The sequence below is a fragment of the Crocodylus siamensis genome, chromosome 15 (assembly GCF_052110815.1).
Source record: "Crocodylus siamensis isolate JL-2025a chromosome 15, ASM5211081v1, whole genome shotgun sequence".
NCBI lineage: Eukaryota > Metazoa > Chordata > Crocodylia > Crocodylidae > Crocodylus > Crocodylus siamensis.
In genome coordinates, this window is record NC_143409.1 from 53,742,441 (window position 1) to 53,766,316 (window position 23,876).

General features: G+C 54.6%; 1 protein-coding gene across 1 annotated transcript in view; it reads left to right on the forward strand.

Moving 5' to 3' along the window:
• LOC149852900 (cilia- and flagella-associated protein 45-like) overlaps positions 1-14,820 on the forward strand; it is an 18,566-nt gene extending 3,746 nt beyond the window's left edge. The window contains exons 5-14 of the mRNA XM_090028437.1: positions 7,451-7,621; positions 8,778-8,945; positions 9,294-9,472; positions 10,760-10,920; positions 11,216-11,337; positions 11,659-11,772; positions 13,367-13,560; positions 13,915-13,951; positions 14,032-14,222; positions 14,748-14,820. Coding sequence (XP_089884563.1) covers positions 7,451-7,621; positions 8,778-8,945; positions 9,294-9,472; positions 10,760-10,920; positions 11,216-11,337; positions 11,659-11,772; positions 13,367-13,560; positions 13,915-13,951; positions 14,032-14,222; positions 14,748-14,820 — 1,410 coding nt within the window. The remainder of the gene's footprint in view (positions 1-7,450; positions 7,622-8,777; positions 8,946-9,293; positions 9,473-10,759; positions 10,921-11,215; positions 11,338-11,658; positions 11,773-13,366; positions 13,561-13,914; positions 13,952-14,031; positions 14,223-14,747) is intronic.
• The last annotated feature ends 9,056 nt before the right edge of the window (positions 14,821-23,876 follow it).

Sequence of the window (23,876 nt, forward strand, 5' to 3'; positions counted from 1 at the left end):
CCCACCCTGCAATCCAGGGTCAGGGGGCAGCTTCTAGGAGTTCTCCTTGGGGGGGGGTTACCTCCTTGCTCAATATGAGCTCTTCGTGGTGCGGGGGAGGGTTACCTACTCCCCAGTGTGCACGGGACCCTGGTTGGGACTTCTGGGTCTCTGGGGTGACTCCCTATTCCAGAGTTTCATCTCTCCCTGCAGTGCTTGGGGCTGCCGGCTCCTCCAGCCGACTTCAGTGCTATTCGGTTGTAGAGTCATAGGAGTCCGGGAGGAAGGGACTGTGAGGAGGCTCCCGGTGCCTCTTCAGAGAAAGAGAACCTGGGGAAAACTTACACACAAGAAACGCTGTTCAGGCTGGAATTATGTCTTCTAAGCTGAAGTGTTGTTTGGATTGGTGCCCTGCACTGCCACTTCCCTATTTTTGGGAGGAACCTACCATGGCAGGAAGTTTGTCTGAGGAAACGGAGCAGGAGAGTGTGGAAACTTTTCCCTAAAGCTCTGCAGATTCACCCTGGAAATGGGGCAAAGATTGGGTACAAATCTTGGAGCTTGGAGATACTCAGAGGCTGCAGAAGAGCTTGGCAGAGCATGGCGCCCTGAGAGCCTGGCACCCAGAAGCAAGGATGAACTAACCACAAGACTCCAGACAGGCAGGAAAGGTCTTTATTTGTGTTCTTCCTTTTGGGACTACAGGTTTATTTAATTTAAAAAAAAAAAAACCCAAAAGAAAAAACACGATTAAGACAGTGGGAAAAGAGTGCTCTTGGCTTCCAGAGGAAGAAGGGAGTTGGACTTTAAGTACCTAACATATTATAAGTAGTGGCAGAGACTGTGCTGATTAACTGTGAGGTTATTTTTTTTATGAAAATCCTGGGGAATGTGACAGGTAAATCACAGGACACCAAGCAAGAAGCTGTGGGAAATAAGAAAATATAAAAAAAAAAAATTGCTGGGAAGCAAATAAAGCTGAATTCCCAAACAATAAATACTTATCTGATGCTGGTCACTCAAGATGCTGCTCTACCCTATCTCCGGTGAGGCAGACTGCTTTCCTGCAGAAACTGGTATAGGCCAGGTGAGCTGGAGGTACCCAGGAGGAGAACAGGATACAGAAACTAATTTTAGGTGGAGAAATTAACATGACATAGACGGGAATACTAGACAACTATCAATTCTGTATTAACACCTGGTTGGTGTTTGGCTGGGGTACAAGGGGATGCTGGAGCCGTAGTAGGAGCAAGCCAGATGCCCTAGTTATTAACCTTCAACAAAGCAATACTTTCTGAATTATAAGTTACATCAACAGGTGGCAAGCGAGAACCAGGCTGTGATCATTGGTTAATTATTCAGGGCAAAGAGGCTCTGGCTCATACCAGAGACTCATAAGGGACTGGGACATGGGGAGCCTTGTTCACATATTCTGCCACTCTGACAGAGACCAATAATACACGCACAGACACAACCCAGGTGTTTGGGCCACACACACACATGACAGCTGGGTGCTGAACATTGCTAGGAGGGAAGGCATGGTCCAGGTTTCACCCAGCTTCCAGCCTATGCCCTGTCGTCCCTGCTGGGAAAACCTTGGTGCTGCTAAATCCATCTGTCTGCAAAAGACCACTGGCAAGTGCGTGTCCATTAGTTGTGACCAGCGTGAGGGGTGTAATAGTAAGAGCTTTGTTAATAGCAAGAGTTTTGCACGCTGATTCTATAGTAGGCCAGTGAAGCAGCATGTAGCCTCCTGCTCTGTGACCGTGACTGAACTATGAACCTAGATAGCTGTAATACAGTGGAATGTGGTAAACACTGGGTGTGTTGGATTACGACTCACCCACAAATTCCTAGCTCGAGATAACGATGTTTACTCCAGACTATACAAGCTGCACATTCTTAAGTTACGCTGGGTTCCTCAGCTCTGGCAAGAGTGCCAACTTGCGTGGAGCCCCGGCGCAGGCTATCGCATCCGCGGGATTGGGACACTCTGGGGCCAGGGGAACCATGAGGGGTTTTCATAGATTTCATAGATTTCATAGACATTAGGGCTGGAAGGGACCTCAGGTGATCATCGAGTCCAGCCCCCCGCCCAAAGGGCAGGAAGTCAGCTGAGGTCACAGGATCCCAGCAAGATAAGCATTCAATTTGCTCTTGAAGGTGTTCAATGTAGGTGCTTGAACCACCTCCGCTGGCAGATTGTTCCAGACCTTGGGGGCTTGGACAGTAAAGAAATTCTTCCTTATGTCCAGCCTGAATTGGTCTTGCAGGAGTTTGTGACGGTTCGACGTCGTCATCCCTCGGGGCGTTCTGGTGAACAAACGTTCCCCCAGATCCTGGTGGTCACCCTTGATAAACTTATAGGTGGCCAAGAGATCACCCCTGAGCCTGCGCTTTTCCAGGCTAAAGAGTCCCATGGCTCTCAGCCTGTCATCGTAAGATCTGTTTTCCTGACCTCTGATCATGCGCGTGGCTCTCCTCTGGACTCTCTCAAGCTTCTCCACATCCTTTTTGAATTGTGGAGCCCAAAACTGGACGCAGGACTCCAGCTGCAGCCTCACCAAGGCCGAGTACAAGGGGAGAATGACGTCCCGGGATTTGCTCGAGAAGCATCTATGGATGCACGCCAGCATTTTGGTCGCTTTACTAGCCGCAGCATCGCATTGCAGGCTCATGTTCATCTTGTGGTCAATGATGACCCCCAAGTCTCTTTCTTCTGTAGTGCTATCCAACGTAGCACTGCCGAGCCTATAAGGATGCTGCAGGGTTTTCCTCCCAAGGTGGAGACCCTTGCATTTTTTGGTGTTAAACACCATGAGGTTCTCGTCTGCCCATTTGCTGAGCTTGTCCAGGTCAGCCTGGATCACCCGCCTGTCTTCTGGCGTGGTTGCTTTGCCCCAAAGTTTGGTGTCATCGGCGAACTTGGCCAGTCCACTCCTGACTCCAATGTCCACATCGTTAATGAAGATGTTGAACAGTATGGGTCCCAAGACAGAGCCTTGAGGGACCCCACTGGTCACAGGGCACCACGATGAGTGACTGCCATCAATCACAACCCTCTGGGTCCGACCACGGAGCCAATTTCCCAGTCAGCGTATCCTGGTGGACCGAAGGCCGCAACTGGCCAGTTTGGCCAAGAGGTGATCATGGGATACCAGATCAAAAGCTTTTTTGAAGTCAAGATATATGACATCAATCTCTTCTCCCTTGTCCAGGTGATAGGTCACCTGGTCATAGAAGGAAATGAGATTGGTCAAACAAGACCTACCCGCAACAAACCCGTGCTGGCTATCCCTTAGGATGTTAGCCTGGGCCAGTCCCTCAAGGATGGCCTCCTTAATAAACTTTTCTAAGATCTTCCCCAGGATAGAAGTCAGGCTAATGGGCCTGTAGTTAGCCGGATCCACTCTCCTCCCTTTCTTGAAGATCGGCACCACATTGGCCTTCTTCCAGTCTTCGGGCACTACACCAGAGCGCCAGGAGTTTTCAGAGATCTGTGCCAGGGGCTGGGCTATGACGTTCGCCAGCTCCTTGAGTACCCTGGGGTGCAGATTGTCAGGGCCGGCTGACTTGAAGGTATCCAGCTTCTCAAGGTGTTCCTTCACGAGGTCAGCATTGATGGAGGGTAGGGGATCCCCCTCACCCAGATTTCCCTGTCCCATAGCAGGCATGGGCATCCCGTGTGACTGATGAAAGACTGACGCAAAGTACCTATTTAATAGGTTGGCTTTTTCCTGGGCGTCAGTTGTCAGTTGCCCCATCTGGTTTAGCAGGGGTCCAACATTGCCCTTGCTTTTCCTCCGGCTCCCACATATCTGAAAAAGGACTTTTTGTTGTCCTTGATGCCTGAAGCTAGTTGGAGTTCAGTTGCAGCCTTGGCTTTCCTGGTTTGCTCCCTGCAGGACCAGACCAGCACGGAGTAATCGTCCTTGGAGGTGAATAATCCTCCTTGGGGTGGCGGCTGCCGCCTAAGGTCCAATGTGAGGTGCCCGTCCTCTCTGCTCTATTCTGTCACCTGCCTCTGCGAGTATCCTTAAATGAAGCTTTGCAGGGGTGAAAACAACCATGAGTACGTCCTTTGTTCAAGTGTGGGGAATCTTCTGAAGCCAGTAGTTCATTTTAAGACAAGGGGCTCCGCAGGGCTGTGTGTCTGTCCATCTGCACTGCTCTGCTTCCCACAGCTCTGGCTGAGATGCCCACATCTGTACAGCAAATATCCAGCCACAGCCACAGCCAACACGAGAATGCCAAGCACTATGAGGACCACTCAAGGAAACTCCATGGACCTGCAAACCAATGACCCCAGGCAGAAGTGGAAGCCAAAGGGTTACTTTGAAGATTCAGCTTCTGTCCCAGAGTAGCCCTCAAGTGCACACTTGGTGGGAGCAAGGTGGGCTGTGGAAGGAGACACAAAGAAACAGGGTGATGGGGAGGTTTGGGTGGACGGAGGCTGTAGAATAACATCATAGAATCAGAGATGTGAGGCTGGAAGGGACCTTCAGAGCTCAGAGTCACAGCATCATAGACAAGTCAGGCTGAAGTGGACTGCCAGAGGCCATAGCATCATAGTTACAGAATCCAAGAAAAGTGGGGCTGGAGGGAAGTGCAGACATCACAGGGTCACAGGCAGAGACTCATAGAGAAGTGGGGCTGCACAAGACCTCTAGAGCTCACGTCTAGTCCAACCCCATACCTGATATTATACAGCAAGTTTCAAAAACACCACAAACTAGACAAAACACAGTCCCATCATCATTCTTATTAAATGTATAGCTCTTGTTGGGATTCATAAAACAAGGTTTAGCCTTCTTAAGCATCTAGATGGCACCTCTCATACTTCACATTCATTCATGTCTACATCTGAGTGAACATGACCACATGTCAGTGAAGGTCTTTATAGCTAGAGATAAAAAGTATCTGCACGGCTGCAAAATAGAGGAGAGAAATTAAGAGCGCAGGCAGATGTAGGATATAGAAGAGCGGGGTGCAGAGGGAGCGGTGCCTCATCACATAGAAAACAATACATAATTTTCTCCACTTAAAGGGAAAGTGGACACTCTGGTAATATACCAGGGGCCTGGCGCTGTGGTATTCACTTGCAGATTGAAGCAGAAACAAAAATAACCAGTATGTGTTATTTTATTTATTTATATATAAAAAACTCTAGCAACAATTTGCTAGATTATACATACAGGATTAAAAAACCAAAACCATAAGAAACAAAGCAAAAAAGAGTCAAAGTAGTCCAAAGTCATTCTTCGTTATTAGTCCCATAGTCATTATAATTAAATATCAAATTCAGATTAATAAACACAAGATATTGCCTTCCTGACCATCTTGACTGCACCTCCAGGACCACTTTTAGAGTGGTCAATCCTCTCCTCCTGAGTTTGCAGGCCTATGCTGGGACACCCAGTTTCTCTCAGCTGGTCCCCGGCAAAGCAGGGCGTAGCGCTCTTCCTCCAGGCCTGCTGTGCAGCCACCTCTAGGGTGGACACAGCGGCACTTCTGCATCATACAGCAGGTCCTGCACAAGTGACGCAGTCAAACAAACCGTAAAAGACCTGTGACAGAGTTATGACATGACAGGATTTGGGGTTAGTGGGGAAAGCACGCAAGAAAATTAGCTGCTCGACTCATAAACAGCAGTAAAATGGGAGAGAAAATAGGATTAGAATAAATGGGGGAGATTTGCTGTCAGTGACACTTGCTTGTTGCAATATTGTCGCCCACCAAATTCCCATCACGCAGACACGAATCGGTCCCTTGCGGCATGCAAATAAATTGGTGCCTTGGAAGACCACGTTTGGCACTGCTGATCCCAGCAGCTTAAAACATCTTGTTGCTTCTCAGCATAATCAAGTCATGTCTGGTGGCACAAAGGAGCGTAACAGAAAAGTGCATTTGCGTTGGTTTAATAAAAGAGATAGGATTTCCCCAGGGAACCTTGTTTTCCAGAGACCAGTGCATTTCAACACCCAAAATACAACCCTGTTTCCCAGGTGGTGCATTTACCACACAGATAACCACTGGGGAGGCCACATCTGGAGTCCTGTATCCAGTTTTGGGCCGCCCACTACAGAAAGGCTGTGGACAAGTTGGAGAGAGTCCTGTGGAGGGCAACCCAAATGGTTTTGGAGCTGGGGGATAGGATTTGTGAAAGAAGTCTGAGGGAACTGGGCTGATTTAGTCTGGAGAAGAGCTGATTGATGAGGGATTTAATAGCAGCCTTCAACTGCCTGAAGTAGGGTTGCAGAAAGGATGGAGCTGGACTGTTCTCAGTGGTGGCAGATGACAGAACAAGGAGCAATGGGCACAGGTTGCAGGAAGGAAAGTTGAGGTTGGCTATGAGATGAACTTTCTCACTAAGCGGGCGGTGAAGCACTGGAACAGGTTTCCCAGAGGTGGTGCAGTCACCACCCTTGGAGGTTTTCAAGACCTGGCTAGACAAAGCCTTGGGGAGATGATCAGGCTGGGGCTTGTCCTGCTTGGGGGTTGGATGAGATGTGACCTCCTGAGGTCCTTTCCACCCCCCATTTTCTATGATTCGGTGTCTCTGATGTTGCCTCCTTTCCTGTGGGGGTCAGGCCTCTGCTTGAGGGCTCCTGAGTGCATTTGAACCAGCTCCTCCCTGGCCTCGTGCAGCAGGGGTGAGACAGGGCTGGTCCTGCCCTGAGCCAGGGCTGGACCGGAGGGAGAAGAGGCGAAGGACCCCCCCGGCCTGAATGGCTTGGGACAGAATCAGATGCTGCTTGGACACGGCTGTGGGGGGGCAGGATTGGGCCCAGGGCCCCTCTCCAACCGCTATATACAGCGCCGGGCACGGCTTTGTGATGTCATGCCCGTGTCATTCCATCACCGCGGAGACGGGGGGCAGGTATAAATACCAGCGCCGGGTTCTGCCTGGTCAGTCTCGGCTCAGCCAAGAGACTCGCCGGTCGGCGCGCATCGCAGTGTGAGGGGGTCGTTGGGTTAATAGTGAGGAGCTGGATGGGGAGGAGTCGACAGAGCAGCAAGCTAGTAGATATGAGATAGATAGAGGTAGCTCAGATCGGAGGTAGATAGCGCTAGTTCAGCCTTTAGATAGTTAGGAAAGGAAATAGGGTACCAAGGGTAGGCGCAGTGTGACCGCTCGGGGCGCCTCTGCCCCGGGCCCCGGGCCCTTTGCGGAGCCTCAGGCTGAAAAGATGGCATTGCCTAGCCCCACTAGCCCGGCTAAGCAGCCCGTGGTGCCCCCAGTGCCCAAGCCCCAGCTGGCACAAGGCCCCTCGAAAACCACACTCGTGGCAGGTGATGGGCTGCGAACGGCCAGAGTCCTCCCGCGGCGCCTGGGCACAGCAGCTTCTCCCGGGACCCGGGCTGCTGCTGCCCATTGCCAGGCCGAGGGGTGGGGGGCAGCCTGGCGGCTGGGCGCTGGGGAGGGGGCATGGCAGGGGGGCTTCTGCTGAACATCTCTCCTCCCCCCCAGCTCCCCCAGGTGCACGAAGCAGGAGCACCTCGGGGGCAGGTGCTTCCACCGCCACCCACCGGCCAGCCCAAAGCCAAGGGGAAGGTGGCCTGGGTGCGGGCCCCAATGCAGCCCCTGCCCCAATTAGGGCATCACACCAGGACGATGCCAGTGCTCAAGCCCAGGGGGAAGGTGAGTGGCTGGCAGAGCCATGGCCCTGTGCCTGCTCCCGGCCCCTGTGTGCCCCTCCGGACCCAGAAGGAGCCCAGAGGAGACCCCGTGCTTCCTTTCTTGCAGAACCTGCAGCAGTCGCGGCCTGCCTACCTCGCCACGATGCCACATGGGGCTCATGATTTGTCTCCGCCCGTTGACCAGCCCTATAAGCCAAAGACCACCCTATTATCACGAAGGACTATGTCCGCACACTAGTGTAAGGTGCTTGGAAGAGCTGTTGGGGGCCCTGTGGTCTGCAGCGGCCCCGCAGAAGGGCTGTGGTGCCACGCGAGCCCGTACCGCTTCCATTGACCTCCTGCGGGGGACTAAGCAGCCCTGAAATGCCTGGGTGGGATTGGAGAGGAGCTGAGGTGTGGGGAAGTAGCTCCTGTGGCAGGGCAGGAGCAGCACAAACCCTCAGACATGAGCTGTGGGCCCTCCTCATTGATTTAAAATGAGAGGTGTCTCCACATTGATCCCACCGCATGTGGGGCTGGACCAGGGAGAGGAGGGGAAGGACCCCCTGGGCCTGACCGGTTTGGGACAGAATCAGATGCTGCTTGGACACCGCAGGCCCCGGGAGAGGCCAAGGCGGGGGGTAGGGTTGGGCCAGGGCCCCTCTCCAGCTGCTACGTACAGCACCGGGCACGGCTGTGTGATGTCACACCCACGTCATTCCATCGCCATGCAGATGGGGGAGGTGGAGCAGGGAATAAAGACTGGCACATTTAGCATTTATTATTATTATCTAATATATTAGGATGATTCTATTAACCCGGTTCAGGGAAGGGAGACTCCATGCCCTGACACCGACTCTCCCGTGCCCTCTTGCCCCTCCCCAGCCTTCCTAGAGAGAGACCGCCCCAGCAGACGCTCATCCTGAGCAGGGCAGAGAATGAGCGCATTAAGGCCCAGTGCGTCATGGAGGATCGCCAGACAAGGCAGCAGCCTACCAAGCCAAGAGGGACGCCACAATGGTAGTCGCCTCTTCTTGCTTCCCCCTGTGCTGGGTGGTTTCGAGGTATGGTCCCTGGTGCTGTGGGTTGGGGTGGGCATCTGCCAGGACTGACCATGTGGGCAGGGGACCAGCTCCCCACCTGCCAGGGGCTGCTAGCAGCCTGCCTCTCCCCGCCAGGCGGCTGTGGCCCAGCACAAAAAGGCCATGAAAGAGGGGATTCTTCTCAAGCAGAAGGTAGAGAAGAGCGACCTGGAGAAGGAGGCCGAGGAGCGAGGCAACTACCTGCTGCAGCGGGCCGACAGGATGCGTCTGGAGCAGGAAGATGAGATCGAGGATATGGAGAAGGTGGGCCGCGGGCGCAGGCTCTCCGGCTCCTCTCTCCCCTGCCCCTCTCCCCCTGCTGCCCCGTTGCCCCCAGGCTCCGAGTGCTCTCCCCCGAAAGGCAGAGCCGTGCTGCATCTCCTTCCCTGGGGCCTGCCCCTGAGCCCTGCGCTCCCTTCTGTGCTCATGGGAGCTGTGCAAACACCCAGAGACAGGCAGGGGACTCCCCCAAGGGCACACACACAGTCAGTGGCAGAGCCAGGAATAGGGCTAAGCCCTGCCTCCCACTGGAGCCCCCACAGCCCTGGGTCTCTTCCCCGCTCTGTGCCCCACCTCTGGGTCCCTCTCCCAGCCTGGTGCTCTGCCCTGCAGATGATTGAGGATGCCAGGTGCCATGCCATCCCGGATGCCCAGACGATGGAGAAGCAGCAGATGGAGAAGGAGCTGAAAGAGGAGGAGCTGAGCCTAGATCAGAATATGGAAGTGGAGCGCCAGAAAGTCGTCCGGATGCAGGAAGAGCTGGAGGAGAAGAGGAAGCAGGAGCTGATCCAGTGAGCCGGAAGTCCCTGCCCCAGCACAACCAGGCAGAGGCTGCTTCAAACGTGGGCACTTCGCACATGCAGGACCTCACGTGGAGGCTGTGGCGGGCCAGTAGGGGGCGCTCCTGCGTTGAGCCGCCCACCTCCCTGCGCCCGACCCCCTGCCAGGCTCCGAATGCCTCCCTAGGGGCGCCTTATGCTCGGCCGACCCCTCTCCCGGAGCACACTCGCTAGTCTGGGGGTAACGTCGCCCCCACCACCCCGAGAAGGGACTCTCTCGGCCCTGCGTCCTCGGGGAAACACAACCCTAATAGTCCGACGGGTACTCGACCCGGTACAGGCACTTGGGGCACTTCCCCAGATCGATTGGGCAAAAAGTAAAGTTTCCCTTAGTCCGCAGACCCCCAGAGAAACCCCTCAATAAGTCTCCCACACCAGTCAAGGGGTCTCTTAGGCGTAATTTAGACCCACCCCTCAATAAGTCTCCCACACCAGTCACAAAGGAGAACTTTATTGATTACCAGGGGTAGGGGAAACTAGGGTACAGGGTTGAGCAATATCTTAGAAATCCTAAAGAGCAAACAGCGTGGCTGAGGTAGCCTTTTGATCATGCATCTGTGTTACTGCCAGCTAGATATCTAATGCGATTGAGTAGCTTACTCACAAGCATCTTCCAGAGCTCTCCCGTTTCCCCTCTGGAGTCTGGGGGTGAGAGAGAGCTCGGTCCCGATGGCAAGGCCCCTCTGTCTCCCCTGCTCGGCTGCTGCTTCACCTCATGGCCGAAGAGAGAAGAGCGAGCCTCCTCCCCTCCCCAAACCTATATAGCCCCTTTGACCTCACTCACCTGGGCCAGTGGAGGTCAGCCCCAGCTGGCTGTCAGCCAACCAATTTGTAATACATCACCTGTTACCGGGCAGATTCCAGCTCCCCAGGTAGAAACCCCCCACCCAGGTAACTGATGCCAGTCCCCTAGGCAGAGGGAGCAGGTTTCCCCTCCCTCAGGACTGCAGCCAGCTCAAGAGACCGGCCAGGGTGCGGTCCCCTCCGTGCTGGGCCCACCCTAATCAAATGGTTGCTGCTCAGAGATTTTAGTCACAGTGTCACAGGGCAGAGATTTTGGGGAGAAACAAGGTGGCTTTCTGCCACAGAGGCCGAGACAGGGGCGCCCCAGCCTCAGCTTGGCCGCTGGACGGCAGCCTGGGAGCAGATCTGGAGCCCAGCTGGTCTTGCAGGGGTCCTGCTGGCGAGGAGCCTGGGGCCAGCGGGCAGCATGTGCGACCGTTCTTGTGTTTCACTCAGGGGGAGGCGCCAGATTGAGAAGCAAATAGCAGAGAAGGAGAAGGAGAGGGCCATACAGGCCGAGGTGCAGGACCTGGAGGCCCAGCAGATACGGGACCACCTGCAGAAGCTTCACCTTGAAGAGCTGCAGGTAAGGATGGCACAGGCACGGGAGGGAAGGGGCTCATCCTGGCCATCCCCAGCAGTGCAGATCTGGGCTCGCCCCACGTGCCACACACAGCTGCACTGACCCGGCTGCCCGAGGGCAGGGTCACATCCCCAGTGCCCCTGGGTGCCACGCAGCAAGGCTGCCACGCTGGGTGTGGCAGGCTCAAGTTGGGCTTGGCACTATCCAGCTGCGGGAAGTTGCCGAGGACGAAATGACAGAAGTGGATGCGTGCTGGGGCGTCCCCCTGGCATCTCTCTCAGTCCCTCCACTTGGACCTTCCTCAGGACTTGGAGAAGAACGGCTGAAAGAAAGGGAAGCCCACGTGGAGGATTTCCGCATCAACCAACAAATGCTGAAGCACAAGGAGCAGAAACTGGAGCAGGAGAGGCTGGCTGACCAGCGCATCCTGGACCACCAGAAACAGAAAATGGTACGGGTCCAGGGCCAGGGGCCTGCGGAGCCTGAGTGGGGCTGGAACGACCCGCTCTGGTCTCAGCATGGCTGGGCCTCGGGGAGAGCACTAGAGAGTCCTGTGCGCTGATGGGGGCAGGCAGCACATGGTTGTGTGGGGCTGAAGGGCACACGTGTGCACCTGCCACTGCCTGTGTGAGAATGCTGCACACATATCAGTGACCCAGCACACACACATGTGACGCTATGACGGGTCTGCCCATGTGTGCCAGTGCATGGTGGGGGGTCAGTGGCCCAGGGCGGCCCCGTGGCTCATGGATCCGGGGCTGTGCCGTGGCAGGTGTGGGAAGTGGATTTCGAGGTGCGGCAGGAAAAAGCCTGGCACGAGAAAGAGCTGGAGACGGCCCACCTGAGAGCCCTGCAAGAAAGGGCCCAGGACCTCCAGGCTGAGAAGGTAACGCACATGGCTGCCCCTGCCCTGGCTCCTTCCTGGTCCATTCGGCAGCCAGGTTCCCAGCAGGGCAGGAGGGCATCACCCCCACGCACCATGGGGGGGAGTGGAGGATGCTTCCCCCTGGGACCGCGGCAGGGCAGACCGAGCCCTGGCTGGAGCCCCTGAGAGCAAGACAGAGGGGGGCGTGCGGCAGCCTGGGCTCAGGGAAAAGGACATTAGCTCTCCGAGGCGGCAGGCGAGGCTCCGCAGCTTGCCTGGGTCCTGCGGGGGAATGCCGGGCTAGCGGTTCTGGCACCGCTTGGGGAGCCGCGGGCTTTACGGAGCTGTGCGAGCGCGCGGCTTGTGGGGTGGGATTGGAGGTAGCTTTATAACCGCCTTCGAGGTTCGCCGAGTTGGCACAAGTAGACGAGTTAGAGTAAGTTGTTAGTTTTCTGTAATAAGTCTATAGGATGTCTGTTGGTTCACGGGGTTCCAGAATAAGCCCTTGCTTTCCACCACTGGAACTAGTCCAATGATAGGTGCGGCTGCCGACTCCTTAAGTCCCAGAACTGGTCAACAGCTCATTGAGATGGGATGTTAGTAGTAGAAGTTATTACGGAGTGGATATAAAGTGAAGTAAAAATTTGTTTTATTCACTCACCTGGCCTCACCCTCTTACGAATAAGAGGGGAGGCCGGCTGGAACGAAGTTGCAGTAAATATAAGTATAGAGAGCGTAGATATGCTGTCTAAGCTACGAAGAGAGGCAGTTGAGAAGTGGAGTCTCCGATGTTTCTTCAGTTACAGGATGCCGGATAGAAAGGGGGTCTGTTGCTTCGTGGGGTTCCAGAGCCAGCCCTTGCTTTCCACCACTGCAACCAGCCCAACGATGGGTGCGGCTGCCGGCTCCTTAAGTCCCAGAACTGGTCAACAGCTCATAAACGGGATGGTGAATACAAAACTGTAACACGGTGAATCGTTGTAGATTGTTGGATTTTCGAGGCCTTGGTTTTCGCTGGGATACGCCCAGGCAGGGAGGCTGAAGCCTGGCTGCAGGGTGATCAGGCCTGCAGGGTCGTCCAGTCGTCGTCTCTGCTACTTCCTGCCTCTTTGCCTCTTTTATAGATGTTGGTTGGACTGCCTCTGTGACACTAACTATGATATAAGCTAAGCATACAGGGATAGGATAGTTTCTTTTACACAGTAGTTACTAGGTGGATTTTCTACATAAGTTTTGTTTCTGCAGAAATGACACTTACAGATAAGAAATGAAATTTACAGAATGCGTATGTGCAGCTTGATACAAGTGTAGAAAAGTACAAAGCTTTCATTTTGATTAACAGCCAAGACTTCAAGGTTACATAAATGTGAGAGTGCCGCGCGACAGTTATACAGAAATGAAATAAGATTTTTACAGGTCTATCCAGCTTTGCCATGGCAGCCAGCACCACACGTGAGCAGGAGGGGAGGAGAGCACAGTGGGCTGTATACAGCCGGGAGAGGAGCCAGGAAAGGCAGCTCGAGGGTCAGGGCTAGTTCCCCAGGGGTGCGGGGCCAGCGCCTCTGCCTGGCTCCTTGCTGCCTGGGCCATGCAGTCAGGGCTTCCCTCCCAGCAGGACGCGGTCCGGGCCAAATGGCACCAGGAGGCCAAGGAGCGAGAGTGGCGGGAAAGGGAGAAGGAGGCCATGCTGAAAAAGTTGAAGACCCAGGCGGAGCTGCAGCAGAGATGCCTGGACCAGATGGCCTGCAAGGAGCACAAGCAGATGATTCAAACCAAGCGGGACCGCAGCTATTATGATCAGGTGCTCAGGTAGGACAAGGAGTGGCCCAGCCCGGGGCAGCAATGGGGTGCAGGCGCTGGAGAGCGTGCCTGCGGGGCACTGGGCTGGGCCACATCAGGCCTGCCCTGTGCATCTCTGTCTGAGCCATGGGGGAGACGAGCTGGGCAGTGGAGACGACCCAGCTTGGGCAGGCGTCCCATGACCCCGTGTCTGTCCCCCAGGGCGGGGGACAGAGCAGTCCCTGGAAGGAAGGTCACGGCCCTGCCAGTCCCCTGGCTGTGGGGAGGACAGGCACTGCCCATCATACATCGCATGTGTATTATAATTAACTACTTAAGGGGGGCTGGGCTGGCCCCTGTCATGGGCGCTGGCGTCTCCCCCAGGGACCAGCGGGAGCAGGCCCAGAAGGAGCAGGAGCTGGCACCCATGCTTATTCAGAGGACAACACTATTGATGGGAGTTAACAGCTATTGATAATGCATTTTTAATAATATTTCTAGCAGCAGGAGGAGAGGGCGGCCAAGCGAGTGGCACACGGGAAAGCGGTGCGGCGCCAGATGCAGGAGCGCCAGGAGCAGCTGGTGCAGGCGCGGGCCGTCTGCTTTGAGGATGGGAAGCGCCTGCAAAAGGAGATGCAGAAGCACGCCGATCGCATTGCCCAGCTGAAGAGAACGAGGATGGAGGAGCTCCGGTGAGGGTGGGGCCGCGTGGGGCTGAACCATGGGTGCTGGTCACAACTCGTGCTGGCTCTTGCTGCCCGCCCCCTTCACCACGTCGTGGGGCAGGCCGAGCCCCTGGCACTCGCTGGGTGGTGCAGGAGCAGGCTGGGGCGCAAGCCGCCGGCTGAGGACAGGGCAGCTGCAGCAGGGCGGGCCACGGCAGTGGGGGGAGGCAGGTCCCTTTCCCGTGTGCTGCCCCAGTTACAGCTCCTGGTGCCTGCTCTGAGCCTCCCTCCTGCCCCGTGTGCTCCCTGGGGGCTGGGGCTCCCCGTGGAAGCGAAGCTGGAGCAGAGTCCCTCCACCTGGGCTCAGCCATCACTTGTTGTCACCGGTCAGCCCTGCTCCCGGGGGGGCTGCGGTGCCAGATGTGTTGCTGGGCCCCTCGGGGCTGGCTCTGGGCCCTGACACAGCTGGAGACCCCATGGCAGGTGGCCCCATGAAGTGTCCTGTGCCGTGGCAGCGGTCTGGCATCTTACTGTTTTTTTTCCCCTTCCCAGAGCCACCGGTCTGCCCGAGAGGTGCCGCATGGGGGTGGAGTACAAGGCCTTGAAGCCAGGCCCCAAACGCTGAGGGTGTCCACTCACTGCCAAGCCTGCCCCGGGGGCTTCCAGGGGGTCACATGTGGCCTCCCCCCAGCGAAGACTGTAAATACTTTTAGGTTTAGACATAGGAAATAAAGCTGTTAGTGGAGCTGGCCGTGTCCGTTGCAGTTCCTCACCTGAGCCAATCCGGCCGGCTGAACATATCCAGCTGGGACCCCTGCAGCTCAGCCCCACGCCGTGGGCCCTGCGGGATGGGGTGTGGGGTCTTGGCCTCTCGTGCTCCACAGGGGCGGGGGTGACAAAAGCAGACAGCTTGCCTCTCCCTGGCCATGCACGGTCCTGTGTCCTGGCTCCACCAGAGCCCTGGGTGCCTGCTGGGCAAGGCCTGGGGGGTTGTTTCCCTGAGCCGTGGGCCAGAGCTGTGCTCTAGTGCAGAGCTGAGCCCTTTTGGTGCCCAGGCACTGAGCCCTGGGACCTGATGGCCAGGGAAGGGCACAGGCTGGGCCCTTGCTCCTGGCTGGGAACCGCGATCTCCTCGCCCCACTCACCCTCAGTGGGGAGCATCCAGCCCAGCATGGAAAAGCAGCCCCTAGCATGGGTGTCCTGGCTGGTGCCAGCCCTCTCTGCTTGCACACACGCTCCCTGCTCCAGCCCCAGCTGCGCCAGCACAGGCTGTGGGGTCAGGGCTGTGCGGGGCACTGCCCCCCCCGCTCCTCCTCTGATGCAGGTCTGCTCCCCGCACGACATCCCACCCTCTAGCAATCCTGTCAGTGGCTGGGTTGGGAGCACAGCAACAAAGAGGATGTTTTTTTCAATGAGCAACATGATCTGGACAACTCTTTTGGAAGCAGGGGGCTGAGACTAGTCGGGGAGACACTGAGGTCCCGGAGGGGAGAGGAGCCAGGTGTCCAAGGAGAGTGGTCGCTCCTTAAGGACACGATCCTCCAAGCCCCAAGGGAGGTAATCCCAACGAGGATCAAAGTGGGCAAGAGGGCGCGAAAGCCGCCATGGCTCACCAAAAGCATCTGGGAATATCTCCTAGCTAAAAGGGAGGCACACACCCAATGGCAGAGAGGGGCCATCACCACGGAGGATGTGTGTCAGAAACACTTGCATAAGGAAGGGGAGGTGGGCTTTCACCAGAGGAGATACCAGAGGTCAGAAGCAAAGGTATTCATGAGGGCACGGTGGTGCTGCAGAACGGAGCTGCAAGGATACTTTTCCCTTTGCAGAGAGGTGCACCATCCTTGGGGTTAGGAAGTTCTTCTTTCCATGCCACCTAATTGCCCCTCTGCCATTTGCACTCAGGCTCACACAGTGACACATGGAGGGGGAAGGGGCCAGCTGTCAATTTGGAGGCAGATCTGGGCTGGGAGCTGGGAAGGGATTTCGTAGATTCATAGATGCTAGGCTTGGAAGGGTTGCATCTGTTCATCTGGGATTTGAACATGGGAACCTCTCGCAACAAAAGCAAGAACCATACCCCTAAACTAACGCACCACCCAAAACTTGGGCTTATCAAGCATTTGAACCCAGGACTTCATAAACATTGGGGCTCAAAGGGAAGATCATCGAGTCCAGCTCCCTGCTCCAGGGGCAGGAAGTCACCTGGGGTCATAGGGCAAACATCAAATTTTCTCTTGAAGGTGTTCAAAGTAGGTGCTTGAACCACCTCCGCTGGCAGGCTGTTCCAGACCTTGGGGGCTCGGAGAGTAAAGAAATTCTTCCTTATGATCAACTTCAAATGGTCTTGGAGGAGTTTATAATCATTCAACCTTGTCATCCCTTAGGGTGCTCTGGTGAGCAAATGTTCCCCCAGGTCCTGGTGAACAGCCCTGATAAACTTATAGGTGGCTGCCAAATTGCCCCGAGCCTGCGATTTTCCAGGGGGAAAAGTCCCATGGCTCCCAGCCTGTCATCATAAGGTCTGTTTTCCTGACCTCTGATCGTGTGTGTGGCTCTTCTCTGGACTCTCAAGCTTCTCCTTTTTGAATTGTGGAGCCCAAAACTGAATGCAGTACTCCAGCTGCAGCCTCACCAAGGCTGAGTACAAGGGGAGAATGATGTCCTGGGATTTGCTTGAGAAGCCTCTATGGATGCAAGCCAGGATTTTGCTCGCTTTACTAGCCACAGCATCGCATTGCAGGCTCATGTTAACCTTGTGGTCAATGATGACCCCCAAGTCTCTTTCTTCTATAGTGCTAGCCAGCATAGCACTGCTAAGCCTATCAGGATGCTGCAGGTTTTTCTCCCCAACATGGAGAACCTTGCATTTTTCAGTGTTAAACACCATCACGTTCTCATCCACCCATTTCCTGAGCGTGTCAAGATCAGCCTGGATCACCCTCGTGTCCTCAGGTGTGGATGCTTTACCCCAAAGTTCGGTATTATCTGCAAACTTGGTCAGTCCGCTTCTGGCTCCAGCGTCCACATCATTGATGAAGATGTTGAACAATATGGGTCCGAGGACAGAGCCTTGGGGGACCCCACTGGTCCAGCAACATGACGATTGACTTCTGTCAACCACCACCCTCTGGGTCCAACCACAGAGCCAATTTCCCAGCCAGCAGATCACGGTGGACCTGAGATTGCAGTTGGCCAGTTTGGCCAAGAGGTGATCATGGGATACCAGATCAAAGGCTTTTTTGAAGTCAAGATATACAACATCAATCTCCTCTCCCTTGTCCAAGTGCTAGGTCACCTGGTCGTAAAAGGAAATAAGATTGGTCAAGCAAGACCTACCCGCAACAAACCCGTGCTGGGTATCCCTCAGGGTATTGCCATCAGCCATTCTGTTAAGAATGGCCCCTTAGATAATCTTTTCTAAGACCTTTCCTGGGATAGAGGTCAGGCTGATCGGCCTGCAGTTTGCTGGATCCATTTTCCTCCCTTTCTTGAAAATAGGTACCACATTGGCCCTCTTCCAGTCTTCGGGCACTTCACCAGTGCACCAGGAGCTCTCGAAGATCCATGCCAGGGTCTGAGTTATGATGCCAGCCAGCTCCTTGAGTACCCTGGGGTGCAGATTGTCAGGGCCAGATGCTTTGAAGGTATCCAGCCTCTCAAGGTGTTGCTTCACGAGGTCAGCGTTGATGGAGGGCAGGGGATCTCCCTCACCTGGGCCTCCCTGTCCCATAATGGGCAGGAGCGTCCCATGGGACGATGAAAGACTGACACAAAGTACCCCTTTAGCAGGATGGCTTTTTCCTGGGTGTCGGTTGTCAGTTGTCCCATCTGGTTTAGCAGGGGTCCAATGTTTCTCTTCCTTTTTCCTCCGGCTTCCCACATATCTAAAAAAGGACATTTTATTATCCTTGATACTTGTAGCTAGGTGGAGTTGAGTCACAGTTTTGGCTTTCCTGGTTCAGTCCCTGCATTTCTGGACCAGTGCGGAATATTCCTCCTTCAAGGTGGATCCCATCCTCCATCCTTTGTAGGTCTTTCTTTTTAGCGTCAGGAGGTCCACTAGTTCCCTAGAGAGCTAAGGGGGTTGCTATGCCCTTTTGATGCCCTTCCTCCAAGACTTCTCGCACCCAAAATGAGAAGCATAACCCTAACGCAACGAGTCAGCAAAAATTCAGCTTGTTTAATATTTGAGCCCTGCACCTCTCGCAACCAAAGTGAGAATCATACCCCCAGACCAACAAGCCACCCAAAACTTGGGCTTGTCCAGGATTTGAATCCAGGACCTCTTGCACCCAAAACAAGAAATCATACCCAAGATCAACATGCAACACAACACTTGGACTGATCTGGGATTTCAACCTGAGACTTCTTGCACCCAAAGTGAGAATAACACCCCTAAACCAACAAGACACGAAAAACTTGGGCTCATTTGTGATTTGAACCTGGGACTTCTCACACCCAAAGCAAGAATCATACCCCTACACCAAAAAGCCACCCAAAACTTGGGCTCATCTGGGATTTCAACCCAGAAAATCTCTCTCCCAAGGTGAGAATCACACCACTAGAGCAACGAGCCAACCAAAACTTGAGATGGTTTAATATTTGAACCCGGGACCTCTCGCACCCAAAATGAGACTCATACCCCTAGATGAACAAGGCACCCAGAAGGCGAGCTCATAAGGGATTTGAGTTTGGGACCTCTCGCACCCAAAACAAGAATCATGCCCCTAGACTAACAAGCCACCAAAAGCTTGTTGAATGCAGGACCTCTCACACCTGAAGCGAGAATCATACCCCTGGCCCAATGAGCCATGCAAAACCTGGCTGGTGCCTTCTGGCCCTGCATGTGACGGGCTAATGTTGGTTCATTCCTATCAGATCTGACCAAACAGCTTTTCAAGTCTTCCTCACCTGGCTTCTGCAAAACCATGTGGGATTTATTAACAATACAGACCCAAATAACTATATAAACTTTGCTTTCCATGGCCTCGTCCTCACCCTCACCCTCACCCTCTCCCTTCAGTTCCTGCTGCTGAAGATTTCAGTAGCTTTAGGCCCTACAATATTACCTCTCAAAGCACCTGGCCACAAAAGAAGCAGAGCTTTCCCATGGGGAGCAGGGACTAGAATAGTCTTTGGCAGGACCCAGGACTTCAGGACCCTGGGGTTCCCCATGAAATAGGGAAAGCACCCCTATTGCTTCCCCATTAACTGCAGAAGAGTAGATCATCCCCACCTGGGGAGACTGGGCCCCAAAGCGCCTTCTGCCAATCCTCTCCCCGCTCCAGTTCCTGGAGCTCCAGGTCCGCGGCAGCCAGCGAGACAAGCCCATCCCGCTCACGCCTCTTGGAGGCCTGGGGACCCCTTCTGCCACGTCCGGGAAGAGCAAGGCTGGACAAAGGCACTGGTCAGATGTTTGGTGCCCGGCAGCAGCAACCAGGTGAGTGTGGCATGACCTGAGCATTTCCAACCATGTGGCTATGGGCTGCTGGTAGAGATGGGGTAACTGAGGCACAGGCTGCACGAGGGACATCCTGATGGCTGCAAAGAGTCATCTGGGATTTGTTGTTGATTTTACAAGCAAACCTGGATTTCATGGGGTCCTTGAAACCTGCAAAATCACAAATAAAGTGGGTCCCTCAGAGACTGAAGATAGAGAAGCCAATTTGAATCATAGTCTTTCTCCCTACTCATTGTCTTAATGGCACAGTTGGAGCCCAGATTCCCTCCCCAGACACAACCAGAGTAACTCTTGCAGGAAGTGAATGGGGGTGTCAAGAGCACAGCTCAACCCTCATGGGAGGCTGGGGCAATTCCTTACCCTGTGCTGGCTGGGACTGTCCTGCACTCCTGCAAGGAGTATATCAGGGACTGAAAGCAAGAGGACCAAAGCCCTAATCCTCCGGGTGAAGCTCTGAGATGAGTTTGTTCCCTTCTGTGACTAGTGAGGGGAAAGGACCATGTGGCAATAGGACAGAGCAGGGTGGGCAGAATGCAGGCTGTGGGTCATCTCTGGGCCACCAAATGATCCTGTCCACCCTGCCAAGTGCTGCTGGGAGTCTGAGGGGGATGGATGTACCCCACACCACTGCGCTCTACCACCGGGGCTGCGTTGGGAGGTACAGCACCCAGACTCCTCCATCTGGGCCATGTCGGCAGGTGTGATGGCTACTCAGTTCTTTGTGTCAGGCCCCAAATCATGCAGGCCCAGCTGCTGTCGTCTACGGTGCCAGGACTTCACAGTGCCAACAGGAAACTGGGAGGCAGAGGTATGCGTGCCGGGGGCACAGGGGGTGGGGTGCTGCACAAGGGGTGGGTCAGACTTGTGACAGTGGCAGAGCGGTGCGGTGCACAAAGCAGCTGTAGAAACTTTACTAACAGTTAAACTCCTATAGCAGACGCAGCCCCTAAGGACAGGCTGGTACCAGATTGTAAATAATAGTGTAGCAGGCTCCGTGCTTCAAGGACAGGCTGATAAGACACAGGCCTCGTCGCCTTCAAGTCTGAAGCAGAGATACAGCCCCCCCATTAGTTAACACACAGCCAAAAACCAGTTTTGAAACAATTAAGAGTTTTCCCACACTGACCTCACATCTTGTTTTCCTTCACAGTGGACAATCCCCACCTGCGCGCACATCTTGTCTGTAGACTATAAATCCCCTCTAACAGTTTTATTCGGGGCCTCTGAGCTCGCTCAGGGTGCCAGCATGCTGAATAAATTTTGAGACAGGCAGCGACTCTGTGTCTTTGGGAACAGGTCTGCAAGCGGTCACGAACTCCTCAACAGCTGCACTCCCAGTCCACCCCAAAAAGTCCACCCAAAATTGCAGGTTGCTGCCTTACTTGAAAAAGAGAGCCTCTCCCTTCCCTGGATACCGTGCCTTCGGGCCAGTGCTCACCAAGGAGAAACACACACAGAAAGAAGGGAATGCTACTCCTCTGGGGGCACGCCTCTCACTCCTAGCACCCAAGTCTCTGGCTGGGCTCTCGCAGCTTCCCAGCCCCTGGGCTTCCCAGGAGCCACTTTTCCACGTGTCTTCCCCATCCTGCAGTAAGTGTGAACGTGTCCTGCAGTCCTTTCACGGCTGTTTCAATTCGGATGGAGGCTGCCCCCCTTCTAGCTTCAGCTTGGATCGTGCTTCAGACCTGGAGCAGTGCCGGCCCCAGCGCTTCTGCCTCGGCACCCGCCCCCCCCTGCTCCTCCCCTTCCCCCATGCCCAGCTTCTGCCCAGGCTTGTAAGGAGCCAGGGGGCACTTTTCGCCCACTGCCTGCTTCCCCCGCCCCTTTCACAGGCAAGTCTCAGCTTTTAATTACTGGGCAGTCCTGGCCCATTACTGCAGGGCCTCACTCTCTACCTGCCCGGCTCCTGCCTCTGTCCCCCTCTCTCTTTAATAAGGGGGTTAGGGGCCCCTCTTACAGGCATGTAATGATTGTCTCACCAAATTGGGATTTCCTTCTTTTCCTTATAAGAGTAACCCAGGAGACCGCATAAAAAGCCCTGCTGACCTACTGATTATTCCCTGCTTGTCCATAGAGCTCACCACTTTGTCACAGAAGGACATGGGACTGGATGAGCATGGCTTGACCTTGACAAACCCACGGTGGCTGCTCCTGATCACCACTTTATCTACCAGGTGCTTAGAAGTGGACTCCTTGATGATGCTCTCCAGGGTCTTTCCCCATGCATAGAAGAGTTGATGAGGACACAGCCTGAGACCCAGGCCCCTTCATCCTTCATGGCTGGAGCCCTGGTGCCACTTCTGATCTGTGCTCCGGCCTTGTGAGTGGCCACATGGATGGGCAGAATGGGGGAGCAGCGGATGAGTTTTGGGGACATTATCTTGGCTTCAGGCTCTGAGACGACAGCCTCCATGGACCAAGGGATATATTATTCAGTTGAAGGTTGAAGCAAAAACAAATATAACTTAATTGGGAGATGCACTAATATGCTATATTGTACACTGCATTCAAAATGCAACAACTTGACAAAAGCTGATCAACCCGGGGTGCTTCTTTGGTCCTGTAGCCACTGGAAGTAAATGCACGTCTCTTGCAGGTCCGTACACCAGAAATCTCTCCTCCTTGAGAATGCTGGCAGTGCCTCCGATGCCGCACTGAAAGTTATTTTCACTTTTGAGTTAATGCTCACCTGAATGAACATTTCCACTCCTGAGTTCATGCTGCGAGATAGAGTTAAAGACAGTCTGCAGGGCAATGAAATAGGAGCTATATGGTGTGAGGAGCAGCTCCCAGACAGCAGGAGAAAGAAAAGCTTCCCTCTCTGGGCACCAGGTGAGGCCTGGGAGGTTCCCTGCCCCGGGGCTCATTGCTGACGGCAGGGGGATGAGAGCAAAAGTCAGGGAAGAGCAGCAGGGCGCTGTGCCCCGAGCTCCTGGGCCAGTGAGACGAGTAGTCCCAAATCATATCATCTCCACTGGACTCCTGGGAACCGCCCCAGTCTCTGCTGGTTTCCAGTGCTAGCCAACCGTCTCAAGGTCCTGCTGGGATGCAGCTCTGTAAGGCCCTACCATACTGCCAGATTAAAGCTGTACGGAGAGCAGCTGTTTCACATGTTCAAGCAGTAACTTTGTAGTAGGTGGGCTCTTTCTGTAGTTGGAGAGCCATTTTTAGGGCATAATAATTATTCTGCATGTGTGGCCAGTCTATGTTCATGGTGCCATTCACCAGTAAAGGGTGTAATACAGGCATTGTGTGGCAGCGCTATAGACCCACAGAAGAGTAGTACCTGCATTTATTCTGGTTTTTTAAATAAAGATGTATGTGCCACCCTTCCCAGCCCAAAAAGGCTCAGGGCAGCCTGCATTTGGAGACAGAAGCACTTGTAGCAGCAGGCAGACGATTCAAATAAAATACACAACAAAAACAAGCGTGGGCTATAATGGGTGTCCAGGGGAGGGAGGTTCAGCTCTGAGGAGTGGCAGCTGAGAACGAGCCAGGCAAACTCAGTGCAGTGATGGTACTTGTGCGGGAGGCCGTTCTTGGCTGACCGGGGGGATGGGGATGGGGATGGGGGGTCTCCAAGAGGGTCTCTCAGCCACCTTCCTTCTCAAGGCCGGTCAACTCCATATTCCTGGTTTTCCACCAAGTTGACTTTCACAGGCAGACTTGTCCCCACAAAAACAAAACCAACAATCAAGTAAGTGCTGCAGACGGATCCACCAAGACCCGTGGTCTTTCTTCAGACCCTGAGAGGGCGACCCAGGCTCTGTGCTTCTCAGCGCCACAGCCTTCCCCCTCGCCCCCTTTTGCACAGCTCCACCCTCATGCAGACTTGCAGCCGGCTCCCAGCCCCCTGCCTGGCACCCTAGGAGCTGCTGCCTGCCTGCACCTGGGCCTTCAGCCCCTCAACCCGGTACCACCTTTCAGGCTCCCTCGGGTACAGTTCAGGGCCTATATGGGGGGGAAGGGGTGCCCAGCTGGAGGATCCCCAAAGAAGAGCAAGCTGTGTTGGGTTTCTACTGCTGACCCTGATTTTGGAGGTGAGGTCTCCAATCAGGAGGCAGAGAGTAATCACATGTTCACACCACAGTTACACGACTGTTATCATCAAGAACCACAGAAACGCACGAGCTGCTAAGCTGCTGGCATGCGAATGCCACTGCCACTAATTCAGCTAAACCCCAAGGGCCAAGAGCAGTTGTACGGGGGGAGACAAG